The 18,639-nt window shown below is 41.4% G+C and overlaps 1 protein-coding gene across 4 annotated transcripts in view; it reads right to left on the reverse strand.

Annotated features, from left to right (window-relative positions):
- Positions 1-1,671: 1,671 nt before the first annotated feature.
- The window catches only part of TECRL (trans-2,3-enoyl-CoA reductase like), a 117,750-nt gene continuing 100,782 nt past the window's right edge, over positions 1,672-18,639 (reverse strand). For 2 of the 4 annotated variants that reach the window (XM_043513464.1, XM_043513463.1), the window contains exons 9-13: positions 15,561-15,618; positions 13,269-13,354; positions 12,074-12,119; positions 3,767-3,822; positions 1,672-1,995 (exon numbers count right to left, since the gene is read on the reverse strand). In XM_043513464.1, coding sequence (XP_043369399.1) covers positions 1,804-1,995; positions 3,767-3,822; positions 12,074-12,119; positions 13,269-13,354; positions 15,561-15,618 — 438 coding nt within the window. In that variant the 3' untranslated portion in view covers positions 1,672-1,803. Of the gene's footprint in view, positions 1,996-3,766; positions 3,823-6,460; positions 8,972-12,073; positions 12,120-13,268; positions 13,355-15,560; positions 15,619-18,639 lie in introns of those variants that run through there. The other 2 variants (XM_038399988.2, XM_043513465.1) reach the window with 1 other exon arrangement.

Consider the following 18,639-nt stretch of genomic DNA (forward strand, 5'->3'; position numbering starts at 1 on the left):
TTAAACTGTAAATGCCGCTGTAGTTTTTCTTGATTCCTCTGTCTTCAAATCAATTGTAAGATGGACTAAAGCAGATGAACTTTGTATGCCGAGATCCCTGTGGGATACTTAACGTTTTGTCATTTTTACCAAATACAAATATCAAATGACCAGATATTTCTCTCTTTTCACCAACTGAGCCAATGTCATATTGCACACGTGTAAAATGTCAAAGAAGCTAACGATTCATGTGCACAGGGAAAAGAAAACTCAGGCTGATCCAGGTTAGGACTTTTTAACATATGTTTATCAAAGCACAGGGGCTCTGAGCAAACATTCCCACAAATCCTTCGCTCTGTGAAGGTTATTCTTATTATTATTAATTATGTGCATTAGGGGACTCAACCAAGACTTTTCACAACAATGAGAACAAAGAGCAGATATTCATTCTGATTCAATCACAACCTAAAACTTCATTTCTGTTTATCTGTGCAAATCCTCAAATTAGCATATTGTACATTCCTCTAAAACCTTTAATGGATGCTGACAATGAGGAATGTGCGTTAAAGACAAATCTCGCAGCTAACTAAAAAATAGAAAAGATCTGCGAATAAAACACCGCACAGGCAATACTGTCTTGTTGGAAAACTCTTTATGGCTTGCATTTGCTTTGACTTTAGCTGCACTTGTGGCAACTATAACTAGGTAAATGGGTCTGTAGTTTTCTTTCCCTTCTATATTGATCTACAAGTCTTTGCATTCAGTGATTTTATTTTAGTACATTTAACTATCACAGTAGACTCTCTTTGATATCAGGCTGCTTTATCTTGGTTCCTAGTGTGATAAAAACAAGTTCAGAGTCATTTAAGTTATACAAAACAATGTGAAATTAAGAGTCTTTTGATGATAGAGTTTTAAAGGAGTTTTAAAAAGGAGGGGAAACTCCTTTTATTCATCTGTCCTACTAGGTCTCTTTTTGGCTATATTTTCACCATAAAAGGATGACGTTACTACTCTGATTCTTTTATAGTCAGCTAATATGGAAAGTGGAGGATATAGTTTATGTCTTGTATGCAGGCATTTAACTATACACCCCTGTCAAGGTTCCTTCCCCACTATGAACTCTAAGGTGCAGATGTGGGGACCTGCATGAAAGACCCCCTAAGCTTATTCTTACCAGCTTTGGTTAAAAACTTCCCCAAGGTACAAACTTTGCCTGGTCCTTGAACTATATGCTGCCACCATCAAGTGTTTTAAACAAAGAACAGGAAAAGAGCCCACTTGGAGATGTCTTCCCCCAAAATATCCCCCCAAGCACTACACCTCCTTTCCTGGGGAAAGCTTGATAAGAAAACTCAACAGTTTGTACAGGTGAATACAGATCCAAACCCTTGGATCTTAAGAACGATGAAAAATCAATCAGGTTCTTAAAAGAAGAATTTTAATTAAAGAAAAGGTAAAAGAATCACCTCTGTAAAATCAGGATGGTAAATACCTTACAGGGTAATCAGATTCAAAACATAGAGAATCCCTCTAGGCAAAACCTTCAGTTACAAAAGACACAAAAACAGGAATATACATTCCACCCAACATAGCTTATTTTACCAGCCATTAAACAAAAAAAAAATCTAACACATTTTCTAGCTAGATTATTTATAAATTACTTACTAATTTTGTTGTAAGGCTGCATTCCTGATCTGTTCCCGGCAAAAGCATCACACAGACAGACCAAACCCTTTGTTCCCCCCCACCTCCAGATCCGAAAGAATATTCTCCCCTCATTGGCCATTTTCTGTCAGGTGCCAGCGGAGTTACCTTCACTTCTTAACCCTTTATGGGCGAAAGGGTTTTGCCTCTGGCCAGGAGGATTTTATAGCTCTGTATACAGAAAGGTGTCTTTGGTTGCCTTCCAAAGTTAAGCTTGTCTCCTGTTGCTAGCTGGTTGCTGTACCTACAGTCTGTGAGAACTACTTTTCCGGTGCAGGGTGGGGTGAGATGTATCAGCATCAACTCTGCCTTGAATATATAATAGAATTCAGGTTAATATAGCCCTCATTCTTTGCCTACATAATCAGGAGGCAATTGCCCTATTCCCCCTCTACATAGGGATCTGGATTCCAATAATCACCCGTTACAGGAGTTAATTCCTCCTAAAGGAGCTAAAGATAATGGGAGACAGGCATATATATCTGAAGGTATAAGACACTTTGAATAAAGAGTGTCAGATTAACTGAGATTGAAATCCACATTCCCTAAAACAGAAGGCTCTGATACTTAACAAAGTCTTCAAGCAATTTGAGAGGAGTTGACTTGCTGGCTGGGGTACCCTGTCATGGCTGGGTGTAGTGTAGCAGGGTCTGCTGCCAACAGTTACCTCTGACCCTATAATGGTCTCTCTCTCCTTGTGACTCACTCGACTCTCTGGCCAGGTCACTTCTAGTCCCGTCCCCCTCTTCCAGGGTAACACAAAGTCTAACAAACAGAAGGTCAAGGCCCTCATAGCAAGTTTCAACCCTCTGATTCTGGGCTCTGTGGTTCGTACACCCCCTTGAAAGTCTTAGGGCTTTCAAAAGTCTGTAGCTCCTTAGATCAAGGGTTTCATGCCTCCTTCCTCTGTGGGTGGTAGGGGAACTCAGGCTCTCCCTCAAAACTGGGTTTCAGCTCAGTGACCATGTATCAAGCAGGCAAGGTGTGTCTATACAGACGAGCATGCTGCTTCCTCCCTGGGCTTCTTCCTACCTCAGCCTGCCTGCAGGCCTTTCCCACAGATCCTTCCTCGGTCCCCTCCATACCTGTATTCTTCCCAAACTCCACAACCCCCTCTAGTCACCAATCTTTCAGGACAGGGGCTCACAGGGCTCCCCCGTGAAGTCCTCCCAACAAATCCCAAAGATATAAATGTAAACCACATCTTCTCCCCTTGGGCTTGAACTTTCATCCCGCTTACATTCCTCCTGTGTTGTTTCTCAGCTGAGCACCTTCCTGGGTTTTCTCCCTGGCAGTCCAGATCCAGATCCTTTATCAAGGCTCCCTTCTACCGCTTGCTCCATCCAGTGGCTTCTCCCTGCCTCTCCTGGCCTCTTGTCAGAGTTTCCTGATCAGGGGAGGATCCCAAAGTCAACTCTTTCCCCAGGCTTCCTCCTCCCTCTACTGTCCTGTGGTCCTTCCATGCCCCTGTGTGGGTATTTCTTCTCCCTACAGGTCTTTCTACTGCCCAGAGAGGGACTGCAGGGTTCTTTCTCCCTCTCCCTGCAGCCCTCCTTCTAGTCTGGCCTTTCACTTCCATTGTAACCACCCAACTCTTCCCCACGCTGGGACTCATTTTTAATTGGTGCAACCAGGTACCCTAATTACGCTCTCCAGCTCTATTTAACTCCTTCAGAACGAGTGTGAAGTACACGCTGATGTTAAACTCTGAGACAGGAATTTCTCATCATTTGCATGTGGATAGAATTCCCATCTAGCACCTGTCTACAGGAAAGTAGAGAACAGAAATGAAGGAGAGAGGGAGGAGCTATAAGTCCAATAAACTGGTTTAATGAGTAATTTGCTGTTTGCCCCAGAAAACAAACAAACTTCCTGCTACCCCAAGATACCCAAACCAACTACCTTTCTCCCTAGATATGAAGCTTCACATTTATCTGCCTTATGAAAAAGGCACTGTCTCTTCATATGTGGTTAGCCTGTCTTGTTTCTTCAAAATAATGTCTTGTTCTGCTGTAAGTCCTCAGGGATGTGAAATGCTTACTTATAGATGATCAAAGACTGTACAGACTGGGCCCATTACCATCAGAGGAACCAGAAAGGGTTTTGTTGGTTTCCTTTCTAAATGATTGTCCAACTCTAGAAATGATAGCGAAGACAAGATAATATTAAAAGATACAAGCAACTAACCAGGGTATGCCTTTGAAACAGTAAAAGAAATTTCTTAAAAAAGGGGAAGTTCCAATTCATAGTCTGAGTAATACAGACAAACACAGAAATACAATCTTTCAAATGAATTAAACATAAAATGCCTCAAAGTAAAGTAGAGAAAAAATGTATTATACACTGTTGCCATCTTCTGTGTATTGCTGGAAGCAACGTAGAAACAGCTAAGAGCCAGAGGTATTTGGTAAGTGTCCAATAGAGACAGGATGGCAGCTATCCCACTGACAGACCCTCAATCCAGTTATATAAAACTGAGGACACTGTGTGAGATACTAAATCCATGTGGCTAGTCTCTCTCCTCCTCCATGGTTACAGGATTGAAAAGAGGAGTTTGCAGAACCCACAAAAGAAGTTGCAGGACCACGAAGTGCTACCAGACACTTGACCAGTCCCCATGGATGGATTTTCTTCTAGCCCCATGCTGATCACCAAGTTTTCTAATTGCATCTACTTATAATAATCAGTATCTCTCATTTATTTTTCACCGCACTTTCAGTAGTTCTCCAGAGCATTTGTTTTAAGGTAATCTTACCAATGTGATCCCTGCAGTTTTTAATTTTTAGTACAAAATACAAAAAAAAAATTGCTTAAAGCAATAGTTTGAAGTTGTCTTAGGCCAATCTGCTTGGACTTGCAAAGAGGAACCATGCATTTAGCATTGCTTAGTTAAAAGCTAAAATATGCTTCCTTGCAATCTCACTATGCTCACCAAGGAACTTTTAATTACTTATATTAAAGAAAAAAAAGAGAAATACAGTCTTTGAAATGAAATCTCACCACTACTTCTTGATTCTGTAGTTTGTGGGGCCATATTATTAATTGTCCATCAGTATTCAGTGAGCCTCCAGGAATTCATGAAAATATCTATGAATCCTCAGAATTATCACATATTTTAGTATGAACAGGTTTCAGAGTAGCAGCCGTGTTAGTCTGTATTCGCAAAAAGAAAAGGAGTACTTGTGGCACCTTAAAGACTAACAAATTTATTAGAGCATAAGCTTTCGTGAGCTACAGCTTATGCTTATGCTCTAATAAATTTGTTAGTCTTTAAGGTGCCACAAGTACTCCTTTTCTTTTTAGTATGAACAGTTATTCATCTGAGAATGGACACAGCAAGTTCATTCTTCAGTAGTCATCATTCAATATTTGTTATTGTCCAGCTTCAAAAGTTTCAGTCATCCAATCAGGGAGCAGTGAAAAGACCATGCGACTTAGGTGACCAGTCATTTACACACCTAATAGTGAATAACCGAAATGAGCAATTCAGAGCAACCCATTTGACATGAGCTATTTGGTGACTGCGTAGGAATAATGACTACATTTCTAGAAATCGATATCCATTTGCAAAATGTCATGAGCCGAATAAAGTCTTAAATTTGCAATCAGTATTTTTCTCTGCAATAAACAGCTGATCAGATAAATAAATAAAAAATATGATTGTAGTAATGTTTTGCAAGCATTCCCACCCATATCAGGGGTTTTAACAATTCATAATAGAATAATAATTCATAAACCACCACAAAGATAGCCATATCACTAAATAGACCCTGAAAACCTAAAGAGAAAGAAGTAAACAGATGGAGGAAGGAAAATGGAAACATTCTGATAATCTGGTGGCTCATACCAACACAACTTGTATATTATTATGCACAGAGAACTGGAACTATACTCTTGGAACCATTAGCAATTATCTTCAAGAACTCATGGAGGACAGGTCAGGTCCCAGAGGACAGGAGAAGGGCAAGCATATTACCTATCCTTAAAAGGGTGAACAAAGAGGACTCGGGGATTTATAGATCAGTCAGCCTAACTTTGATACCTGGAAAGATACTGGAACAAATGATTAAATAATCAATTTGTAAACCCTTAGAGGATAACATGGTGATAAGTAAATAGCCAACATGGATTTGTCAAGAACAAAATTGTGTCACCCCAACCTAATTTCCCTCTTTGACTCGCTTTCTGGCCTGATAGGTGGAAAGGAGATGGGGGAAACTAGAGGTATATTTTGTCTTTAGAAAAAGAAGACTGAGGGTGGACCTGATAACATGCTCCACACATGTTAAGGGCTGTTATAAAAAGGACATTCATCAATTGTTTTCCATGTCCACTGAAGCTAGGATAAGAAGTAATTGTCTTAATCTGCAGTGAGAGAGATTTAGGCTATTCAGAAATTCCAAAGCCAGAAGGAACCATTGTTATCATCCAGTCTTACCTCCTGGCCACAGAACTTCCCCCAAATAATTCCTAGGACATATCTTTCAGAAAAAAAATCCAATCTTTAATGTAAAAGTTGCTTTCTAATGATAAGGATAGTTAAATGCTGGAATAGTTACCAAAGGAGACTGGGGAATCCTGGTCATCGGAGGTTTTTAAAATAGGTTAGACAACTACCTGTCAGGGATGGTCTAGATCTATTTTCTTCTGCCTCAGAGCAGGGGGATGGACTTTTGAGGTCCCTTTCAACCCTATATTGGTAAAAGTCTATAAAACACATCTTTACAAATAACGTAATTAGAAGTTGGAACACAAAAGCAAACAGCAAATATCATCTTCTAAAATAGATCTTTATTATGGGACATAATCGCTAATTGGTTGTTCAAAGTGATTCTGGTATATCTATTGGTAGCAATGAAAAAAAATGCCAGGTGTTAACAGCTCACCAGTTTAAAAAAATATATGGGAAATTATGTATTTACATTACCAAAATTAAATGCAATTATTCTTTACATACATCATCCTTACACAGGATTTATTTGGTATGCACCATGTCATTACACAGTCCTAATCTGTTTCAGTGTAATCCATTGTGTTTTACTGAAAGGACTAAGATATATGCATCTCCCAGGATTTATGGGTCCACCAACGATGTTGTCGTGGCCAAAAATTCATATACGACTTTCCTTTTCATCATTACCGTAAACAGTTTTCAACTCAACCCTTCTTCTTATTTCCTTCTCTTTTTACCCTAGCCATATAACCAAACTCAGTTATTTTCTCCCTATTTTTCCAATTTTTTTTAAAACAACATATTTCACTGTATCTACCAGTCTAGCAGAATTGATGAAACTTACAATGTGGCTTTGGCTACTATTTCACTTGAATATTTATAACAGATACTATAGTAACACACGTAACTCGTTGCTTGTCTTGCTAATAGGATAAACACTGCAAGCCTGTAGATTAGACATTTGAAGAGGGATATGAACCCAATTTATAGGACAAATTAACTTTGTTAGAGCACTTGAGAATGGTACTGCTAGGCAAGATAACAGTTTCTCTCAGAGCCTGAACTTGTCCTGCTTTGCTACTGTAGCTTGGTTCTAGACTAATGATTGAAGTTTTCAGCCAGGCTTTTTAACCTGCCATGAGGATGTGAGATGCATCTATTAAGGTGCCAAATAAACAGAATGAAGAACTGAAGATGTGGGGTTAAGTGCATTAATGCTTCATGAGGCAACCATGACCCCTTTACTCTCCAAAGCTACTACAATTCCTTCATACCGTGCCTCTAAAAATTGTGTTACTCTGAATTAAAGGAGTCATTGACTTGCAAATGAATTTACGAAGAGTTTCCAGGGATTTGAATAAAAGATCTTCCCTTTGAAAAGAATAATGACACTCAAAAAAAGCAAAGCAAAGAAAGAACTGACTAAGCAACTCAAACCAGGTCTTGATTTCCAAAAGCAACCTCAGGATGCACGCGATGCCAATCAAGATCCATGAAGCGCTGCCCATTTACACCAGCTGAGTACCTGTCCTGGCATGTTTGAACCAAGATAGGCACTGAATTCAGGTGGGGATCATCTCCCCTTCAGTAATAATTGGTATTTAGGTACAGGTTACATCTCAGGATCTCCAAGTGCTTTATAAACAGAGGGTAAGTGTTAGCCTGAGATGGAAAGTCTGAGGCACTGAGAGGTTACAGAGCAATTTGTGATCCCATTACTCACACCGAGTAGAAACTTACTGCACAAACAGTTCCATTAATTCTGGTGTGATTAATTCAGCATGAGAGATGGTGTCATAATCTGGATTTAAGCGATTTACTCATGGCAACAGACCACATAAGTTGCAAGGTGGGACATACTTGGGGTGACCCTAAACCTGGGACTACCAGAAGCCGGGAGGGGAAGAGAGGGATGGATCACATCATAATTGTACTGTTTTGAGCACTCCCCCTGATGCTCTGGAACCGGCCACAGTTGGAGACAGGATACTGGGCTAGATGGACCATTGGTCTGACCCATTGTGGTAGTGCTTATGTTCATAAGACTGGAATTAGAACTTCATTCGCCTGATACTCACTCGATCCACTTAGGCCATGCTGCCTCCTAGAAAAAAAAACAGACTTCTCCACAGTGCTGACTTTAAGCCAGTTTGCATCATCAAACTTGCTAGTAGTCAGGAATTGGTTCAGTAAAACAAATCTTCAGAGCTACCCTAATTGTGTTAATGCTGTTTGGTGGTACAGTTTAGAAGGATTTACACAGAGCATGCTGCTTTGAATACAGTTAAAGCTGTGGCATTTTCTGCAATGCAAAACACTCAGAATCTGATCTGCATTTGGTATTGAACCTTAAAAGGGCCAGATCTTAACATGGAGTAGATCAGCATCACCCCACTGGCTTGAAACAGAGCAACACCCATTTATACCAGCTGATGATCTGGCCCAACATTCACAAGCCAGATTTTCTTGTCTTCCTGATTAGCTCCATTGCACAAAATCTAATTAAATCATATCTTCTAACACAAACTGAGGGTTCAAAGCCAGATTCTGTTCACTTAATTCAAAACGCCCCATTCTCATGTAAATTGTCTGAAAAGGATACCCAACAATTATTGCCTAAGCCCTCTTTGGTTACTAATTGTAAGGGTTCACTGGTTTCCAGAATCAGTTCTCAGTGAATACGGGCTTCTAGTGCTTGAGAAGCTTAGAAGATGAATGGAATTATGGCTGTTTTCCTAAGAACACCCATATTATATTTCTTCAGGTAGAGCCTGTGTTTCTTTTGGGCCCAGAGGGCCATCTGGATGGCCATCAGGAAAGCAAAAACTCCAACTGCAAAGAAGAAAAGGTCTGTCAACAACACTCATATTTACCATGAATAAAATGAAGGTGGATCCCTACAGCATGAGTCACTCTCAGCACAGGGTTTTAAATTACATTTCCTAAGCACATCTGTGTATCTTACATACCCCATCATTGTCTACATTTGGGTGAGGAATGGTTTTCCCATCCTGGGAGAATTTTTGAGACTTTAACAATATTTCCTGTTTCAAATTAGGATGAAAAGTCAAAAATCTAAAAAAAATTCATTGAAAAAAAATCGGATTGGGTCCATTGAAACATTTAGCTTTGATTTTAACCTTTTTTACATTTTTTAAAATTCACTGTAAATTAACTTAAATTTGAAACAAAAAGTTGTTTCACACCAAAATCAGAAATTTTGTTTTGCCATTGTTGAAATGGGATGTTTTGACAATTTCAAAGCTTTATTTTTTCCACAAATTAAACGAATTCCAAATAGGAAATTCATCAAAACCAATCTTTTCCTGCAAAAAGTTTTGGTTTCTGAAAAGCATCATTTTCTGATGAAAAAATATTTCATCAAAAAATTCACAACCAGTGCTATCACCGTAGTATCTGCGTACCTCAGAGTCCTTTAATGTACTTATCCTCACCATATCTCTGTGAGGTAGGGCAGGGCTGTTATCCCCATTGTACAGACAAGGAGATGAGGCATTGAAAGGCTAAGTGACGTGCCCTAGGTTACACAGAAAGTCTGTGACTGAGGGAGTGCTTATGCCCAGGTCACTCTAAATGCCCTAAACATTGGACAATTCTTCCTTACTATTTTGAATAGCCATGTAATTTGGATGGGAACTATTACAGAGGGAGGTTGATGTGAGCTGTTGAATTCTCTGGTTCATTGATCGTGGATTATATTCAAATATAATTTTGGCTATTCATTTTGTTTTTCAGTTATGTCAAGGGCATCCAGGCCCTAATCCAGAAACACGCCCCCCCCAACACACATACTGCTTATTTTTAAGTATGTGAGTAGACACATGGGGTAAAATCTTGACCCTCCTGAAGTCAATGGGTGTTTTGCTATGGACTTCACTGGGACCAGGATTTCATGTGCTTGAAGCTAAGAATTCTCACCCATCAAGGGGTGTGTCAAGTTACTATCTTTCCTGCCTGTCTGAGGGGTGATCTCTCTGTGGCAGTGTGGCCCAACTCTTGTTTTAAGGCCCTCATCCAATGCCCATTGAAGTGAAATAAGACAGTCACATTGACTTCAGTGGGTGCTAAATCAGGTCCTAAAGGCACAATCTAGTCTGTCAGAAAAAAAGACCATGGGCATTAATAAAGGTATCTACTACTATCGGAGGAGGGATAGCTCAGTGCTTTGAGCATTGGCCTGCTAAACCCAGGGTTGTGAGTTCAATCCTTGAGGGGGCCATTAAGGAATCTGGGCCAAAAATTGGGGATTGGTCCTACTTTGAGCAGGGGGTTGGACTAGACGACCTCCTGAGGTCCCTTCCAACCCTGATATTCTATGATCCTATACCAGGCATATAAAGCCTGAAACCGTAAGCTATGCCTAAACTGCAGCCCAAGGGGTAACTGCGACATGGGTTAGATGTACCTGCACTAGCTTTACCTATGCCAGCACATCCAAAAATAATAGTGTGGGCATGGACATCGGGCTAGTAACATTTGTGCCTAGGGTTCCCGGCATGCTTGTACAGCTTGATCTAAAGCCCAAGCTTCATGTCTACACTGCTGCTTTGAGCTGTGCTAGTGCAGGTCTGTATATCCATGCTGCAATCATACCACAGATTGCAGTGGAGACATACCCTAAGTGTACGTCAGATAGGGCAGAAAGTATTAGGAACATTAGCACATTGTGGTCGTGGAGAGATACCAATGTCATGACATGCTTATGTTGCTACAAACGACACCAATCAATTTTAACCTACATAAGTAGGTAGCCACTTTGAGGAGGCTCATTAATCTGGCTTCCAGAAAGTGCTCCAACACACAGCACTAGACGCTAACAAGGCAATAGAGTGGAAAGTGTCGCAGGGAAGAGTACAATTAATGGAAGAAGAATTAGAACAGCACAGGGCATCAGATATGAACATTACTGCATCATTTAGTAAAACAATAAGCCCATAGCTTGAAGGGCACTGCTGAGAGATGTCTAGGGTACCTCAGGGCCAGCAGGGGACAGATAAGTATCCTGCAGCTCATTCTTTTACTTGCCTCTCAACGCAATAGCACCATGACCCTCGCTACACATTCACGACTTTCCCAGAGTAACTATTTATAAAGCTTTTTGGAAAATATTTTTGTTTATATTGTGATAAATGAAGAAAAAAATCATTTTCAGTTAGTTTGTCATGAAAATTTTCATCCAGTCTTGAAATCACGTTTATTTAATTTTTCAAAATATTTTTAATTGCAAAATTTTGCGTGTAGCATTTCTTATTTTCTGGTAACAAAAAAAAAAGAAATAATATTTTTAAATGAATTTTTTGGTCAGCTTAGCCACATGGGGCTAGATTTCCAGAGGAATTCAGACACCTCAAGATACAGATAGGCCCCTGGTGGCATTTTCAAAAGATTCTATGCAGGCTTTCAATGGGAGTTAGGCGCCTAACTCACTTAAGCACATCTGTAAATCCCAAGAGGCTCCTATCTCCATCTTTAGGTGCCTCAGTGCCTTTGGAAATCTGGTCCCTGGGTGAAATTTCTTTTAAATAAAGTCCAATTAAAAAAACCCAGAAAATGTCATGAAAAAGATTAATGGTAAATGGAAAAAAAATCTATCAAATTTTTGATAAAATTTCAGATTTTTTTTATTTGCAAAATATTTTAAAAGAATAATTTTTCACAAAAATCACTGATGTACAAAAAAGGCAAGTGTTCAACCACCACAACAACTGTATTTTTGGAAAATTTTGACCAGCTCTACCCGGTATCCAGCTTCCTAAAGATGACACTTTGAAGAGTAATGTGATAGGGCTACAAAGGAAGATTTGATGGTGATAGTCCATCAATTATTCTTTGGGGTGATTGTAGGTTTGCAAAACTCACCTTTGCCAATAACATATTTATATGTTATTAGCTTCCAGTTCACGATTGTCTTACCTGGCAGTGTTTGTGTCATCACGGTAAAACTAATCCAAGACCCAATCTATATGAAGAAAGAAGAATTGTTAATCCTGTCTATGGCAAGGTTTTAACTGTACTTTGTGCACAATGGCTCCCACTGCCATCCACTGGAAGAAGAGACAGTTGAGTGTCTTCACTGCGCTGCAGATGGGAGGTAGGAGGAGTTGGGTGGCTGGATAAAAGGTGAGCATCCAATGCTTCAGATGGGAATGAGGCAATCATCTGCACGGGAGGATAGGGGTGACTCTGAGGGTCAGTTGGGAGCATTTTTTCTGGGGAGAAGGATGCAAAAAAGGACTACTAGAATGATCAGAGGAATGGAAAACCTGCCTTATGAGAGGAGACTCAAAGAGCTGGGCTTGTTTAGCCTAACCAAACGAAGGCTGAGGGGAGATATGATTGCTCTCTATAAATACAACAGAGGGATAAATACCGAGGAGGGGGAGGAGTTAAAGGTAAGTGCCAATATGGACACAAGAACAAATGCATATATACAAATGGCCACTAAATTTAAGCTTGACATTAGACAAAGGTTTCTAACCATTAGAGGAGGGAAGTTCTGGAACAGCCTTCCAAGGGAAGTGGAGAGAAGGGGGCAGCAAAATACCTAACTGGTTTCAAGACTGAGCTTGATAAATTTATGGAGGGGATGGTATGATGGGACTACCTACAATGGTATGTGGACCATCGGTGACTGCCAGTGGCAAAAATCCCCAATGGCCAGCGAAGGGATGCTAGATGGGGAAGGCTCTGAGTTACTACAGTGAATTCTTTCCCAGGTATCTGGCTGGTGGGTCATACCCACTTGCTCAGGGTCTAACTAATCGCCACATTTGGGGTCTGTAAGGAATTTCCCCCCAAGTCAGATTGGCAGAGACCGTCGTGGGGTGGGGGGGTTGACTTCCTCTGCAGGTTTAAAGTAGTGTATGTGGCGGATTCTCTGTAACTTGAAGTCTTTAAATCATGCTTTCAGGACTTTAGTAACTCAGCCAGAGGCTAGAGGTCTGTTACAGGACGGCAAGGTTCTGTGGCCTGTGATGTGTCTGGGTGTCTAGAGTCGAGGGGACTGCACTAAAGAGGAGGGGTGTTCATTGTGGGCAAGGCTTGGTGCACCCTGGGCTGTGACCTGACTGGGCTGCCCCTCCCTCAGGCAGAGAAGAAAACAGCATACCTCATATGTGTAGTTGGGACAGGAAACCAGTGTGAATAGCCATGTGAAGGGGTTGTAAGTTGGACTTGGAAAAGAGGCTTTATTTCCTTTGGGAAAGAAGAAAACACAAACAAACCCACAATGTAAGTACAGCAGGGATCACCGGGGAAGACGGCCTCATTGCATGTCTGATGGCCACCATTTACACCAACACACGGGGGAAGGAAGGAACCTCCAGAGCTAAAAGCACAAGTTCCCACAGCACGAGCTGGGGCTGCAAAGACTGTTGTGCTCTGGGGCTCAGAGGACCAATGTGACACGCTGGCCAGTGGGTCTCGCATACTCCCTACAAACATGCAGAGAGACGCTGCTCTCAGGATGGGACCATTCTCCACCTCAGAGCAGAAGCAGTAGGCTCATGTGTAGTGGCTGAAGTTGCCATCAGGTGTAACTATCGGACTGACAGAACCTGCTGGCACCAGTGCTTGGGGGGTCCTGAAAAAAGAAGTGCCAGAGCTCACTTCTCCCTGGGAGCCCTGTTGACACTGATCCAGATCAATTTGGTCACGGGCAGCAAACGGGGATGTGGGGGCACTATACTCCTGCCAGGACACTTTGGCCTGTGGAGCGGTAAAAGGAGAGAAGAAGGGGGTCCGGCCATAGGGGAGGCAGGGACGGGGTGCAAAAAAGTAGGAGGGTGCAGCTTCCTTTCTGGCTGTGATGGAGTCAGCAGTGCAGGGCAGCCACCCACCCAGGAGGAAGCAGGCTGGGGCACCCACATCCCTGCCCAGTGAGGAAGCCCCTGATGTCATTCTGGTGCTGTGGGCTGGGTATGGAGGCCCTGGTGCTTTCCCCAGCCCCCCGCCCTGGGTGGGGCAGCAGCCTGGTGGAGAAGGGGTAGCTGCAGGCTGAATGCAGGGATTTTCCATGCAGAGCAGGGGCACTGGGAGGCTGTGGTACCTCTCTCTGCACTCTCCAGGCTGTGCCCTGCCCTGGAAGTGGTACCAGGCTCAGCAAATCCCAGTGCTTCCTTCATCTCAGTATGTTCCAGCACTTATGTCCCAGGCCCCCAGTGCCAGGCCAATTTCCTCCTGTACTGGCTGTCTTGGGCATGGCCGGGAGGGGAGGCAGAAGCTGCTGGCCAAGGGTCCTCCTTTGTTGCGCCTCTGTTAGGACCATTGGAATCCCTTTCTAGGGTTCAAAAAAAGTGCTGGAAAACTGCTCTGGTGCAGCCCAGCACCACTGGTTGGTGCTTTGAACCCGATGGGGCTGCCATGTGGGCAATAATGGCATTCAGAGGGGAACAGTACTGGGGGAGATCTTCTCAGAGTCAATGGTAACTGGATGCCTATGCCACTTAGGCCCCTTTGGAATTCCAGCCTTCTTAAAAAAAAAAAAAAAAGGCAATTTTTATGTCAGAGTAACAGAATTTCCCAGGAAAATAATCAGGACTCAGAAAGAAAGTGCATTGCAGTAATAATAAAATAAAATAACAATAATGCAGTAACATTATCTTATGTTCCAGAACCTGACATTTTCCTTCCATAATGCTAATGTTGCTATTACAAAATGCAACGCGTGAGAAGGATGCAAATACCTTTCAGCTCTCACAATAGTTATAATGTTGTTGACGCTGTAATGGTTTTTAGAGATGAGGTTGTGTGTGTAAATAAATAAGTTTGTTTGTTGCTTCTACTGCACATTGTGGCCCGTTAAGCACATGGTTAACTTTAAGCACATGCTTAACTGCTTTACTGCGTAGAGATTAAATTAAGCATGTGAATCAGTGTTTTCTTGAAATGGGGCCTAGGCTAAGAAAAACAATTATTATTGTGCAATATGTGTTGCTTTCTAGAAAATGTTCTGAAGCCATAATTATTTGCCCTAAATCCAAAATGCTCTGCAAAAATGAGAGGTGTGGAGCACAATTTAAAAACACGTTTGCGCACATTCCGATTTTAGAGCGGAAAACTATGCAAATTAGTTATTTTAATGTTTGTTGAATCGTCATTAAAATTAAATCCTTCATTTTCCGTTGACAGCATGTTTTAATACATTTAAACACTCCAATCAACAACTGAATTGTGGATATTTATAACAAAGACAAATTTGCCATAAGCTTTAGAACAGCAATGTTACAAATATCACCACATTTATTTAGCAGGTGTTATAACAAATGACATGATATCTCGCCCATCTTTCTTTATTTTGTAGGCAGACGTATAGGTTACAGTATATCAGGAAAAAGTCCATAGATAAAGTGCAATTCAGAATGAAGTAAGTGGGGTGGGGGAAAAGAAGGGGGAAACAAACCTGAGTTATTTTGTTGGACTAAAGCAACATTGATAAAATGATTTCCAGCTTCACACATCTGCAAAAAAATTTAAAGCATAGTCACTGTTACACACTTAGTATGTTACCAGATAACTGCATGACAAGTTGATTTTAGCAATACTCTGCATCCAAAAGAACAGCAGAGTGTTACAAAAATATTGAGAAACCCATTCAAATGGAAATACGTTACACTCATTGTGAGAACCCAGATGCCCAGAAAACCATGCACTGAGTGAACTATTGAGGTGAAATCCTAGCTCCACTGAACACAATGGCAAAGCTCCCAATGACTTCAGCGGGCCAGGATTTTACCTTTGGTTGCAGAGAGAAGAGTAAGTGCAATCCTCCAAGGTAGCAGCAGACTCTTTGATCTAACAGGAGAGACAGCCTTGGGATCATTGACAGTAGGCTAATTAAAGGGATTTTGCAAGACAAGTTTCTGGCCCACCATCATCTCCTGCCTGTGGACTTGTGTGACAAAGTGGGGCTTTTTCTTGTTTTTTTTTCTTGATTTTTCCAATGGTTTGCATGCAGAGGGGGTGGGACGCAGTTTCCCTGGGTGTCACTGTTTTAACGAGGTGATGGGACCAGGGAGTTTGTTGTTCCAGAGGACCATCGACGCAACTTAGGACCCCAGCCAATGGCCTGGAGGATGGAGACCCCAGCAACTGGTGACCGGGAGGCCCAGATCGGGAGTCACAGATGGTTCTGGCCAGTGGGGGGACAATGGGCTGTGAAGAGAGGACCCCGGTGACCTGACCAGTTGGTTCCAGCCAGAGGGGTGCAAAGGACAACTCAGGCAACCCTGTTTACCTGGATAGAAGACAAAGGACCGAGGCGGGGCTTGGGGGCGGTGATATTGCATGCCCAGTTGGGAAGTAGGGGGGCTCTGGAATGAAGAGAGAGAGGCAGGCAGAGCCCACTTGGATGCAGGGGAAACTTAGATGTGCTGTGCTGAGGGAGGCCAGGCCTGAGGACCCTGAGAGTTTCCTATGCTGTGTTGAGACACTCAATAAACCTGCCTGTTTTACGCTGGCTGAGAGTCTCTCCCGTTTAGAGAACAGAGTTGCATTATTCGTTATGACAGGTTTCAGAGTAGCAGCCGTGTTAGTCTGTATTTGCAAAAAGAAAAGGAGTACTTGTGGCACCTTAGAGACTAACAAATTTATTTGAGCATAAGCTTTCGTGAGCTACAGCTCACTTTATCAGATGCATTCAGTGGAAATCGGATGAAGTGAGCTGTAGCTCATGAAAGCTTATGCTCAAATAAATGTGTTAGTCTCTAAGATGCCACAAGTCCTCCTTTTCTTTTTGCGGATACAGACTAACACGGCTGCTACTTTGAAACATATATGACTGTGCAGCACCACCCATTCATAAATTATACTTAACACCTATTAATTCTTTAATCAATTATAAGTAAAAGCAAGTTGGGGCCTTTTTGCTGGGATTCTTATTAGCTTACCTTTGATGCTGCAGCCGCAGTCAGCTGTAATTAGCTTTTATCTCCCTCCTTAAAATCTGGCTGGTGATCCTCCAAATGGAGAAGTATAGCTAATTATAAACCAGCCCTTAAGCTAATGTCTTAAAAATTTAAAATCTGGGAATTTGCAAAACTTCTGAATTTCAATGTGTGACCATTTTCTATCTCCTCAATGAGTTGCACATACATTTTTCTTCTTAAATTTTAAAGGCACCTTATGTGAAAATTTCTCTCTTGGTTGGCTTGCTTCTATTTCTCCAAAAGAAACATCTTTCAGAAAGGCCTGCTGAGCTCCTTAAATTACTCTGTGCTGTTGTTTACCATGAATGTAGAAGCACGTACTTAATACAAATCAAAGGTATTTGATAAAGACAAGCCATGAAGGAAGAAAAAACATGAGTCATATATTTTATGACCTTGTAAAAATGACCTCAGATAGATTTTTCAGACATATTGCAATTTGAGGCTTCAGTATCTTAGAACCTGCTAAGACTAGAGGCAAGCACTTGTATCTAGGGAGATGGCTCCCTTTTTAATGGTATAAATAATCTGGAGCTCAGACCTCAAACCTGCTCCTGTTTCTGGACTGACTGTTTGCAATATTTTGCAGAAAAAAAAATTAAAAACCATTTGTTCCTGCAATTAACCATAAAAGATGATAAAAAGAATATTCCACTTAAGTTGAAGAAGAAAAGGACTGCTTTTACTAAGCTGTTACTTTGGATAAATGCTATTTTTATTGTTAACATAAACTTTATGCAGATGTAATCCATTTCCACTGACTTTGAGATACAGACTGCTATAGTCATGATGGCAGTAAGGTACTGTATGCATCACTGGATTAACACATGATCCCCTGCAGACACAACACACTAAGTTAAGCACTTACTGCTTTCACCTGCAGGGTTTCAGTGACTACATGAAGTTCTTTCTTCACATAAGTATACTGTATGTCTTTGCTAGAAAACTGGTTGGAAATTTTTCAGTGTCATTTTTTTTTTATTGAAAAATACTGATTCACTAAAACCAAAGCTTTTCATGAGAAAAGTTTCCACAAAACTTTTGTCAGGAAGGTTTCTCAGGTCCAGGATGGAACTTCTGATCAAGCCTAGGCAGAGAAAGAGTCTGGTGGTTAGAGCACTTACCTGGGCTAGGGAAGACCCAGTTTCAAATCCCTACTCCCATTAGGAAGAGCAGGAAGTTGAACCAAGGACTCCTGTGTGCCCGGTGAGTGCCTTAACTTCCAGCCTGTTCTTGTCTCTGTCTTTGTTTATGGACTTTTCCATAAAAATTGAAAGATCTTGGTTTTATCTCCCTGAGAACTTTTAGCCCCTCATGGGGTGCAGATCTAATGCTATGGTACGAAACAAACCCCAGTGGCATGAGCTACTTCCCGTTGTGATTACAGAGCGAAATAGCTGCACTGAGATATTTCTACTCTGTAAAAATAGCACCCAAGCACATAAATACTGGGAAGATGACATCCCCGTCAATGGAAAAACAAGGTGAAAACTAGGCGAAGAAACAAATCTTAGCCATTCTTCATCCATAGATGCCCCTATTTTTAAAAAAAAT

This window comes from Dermochelys coriacea, chromosome 4 (genome assembly GCF_009764565.3).
Source record: "Dermochelys coriacea isolate rDerCor1 chromosome 4, rDerCor1.pri.v4, whole genome shotgun sequence".
Classification (NCBI taxonomy): Eukaryota; Metazoa; Chordata; order Testudines; family Dermochelyidae; genus Dermochelys; species Dermochelys coriacea.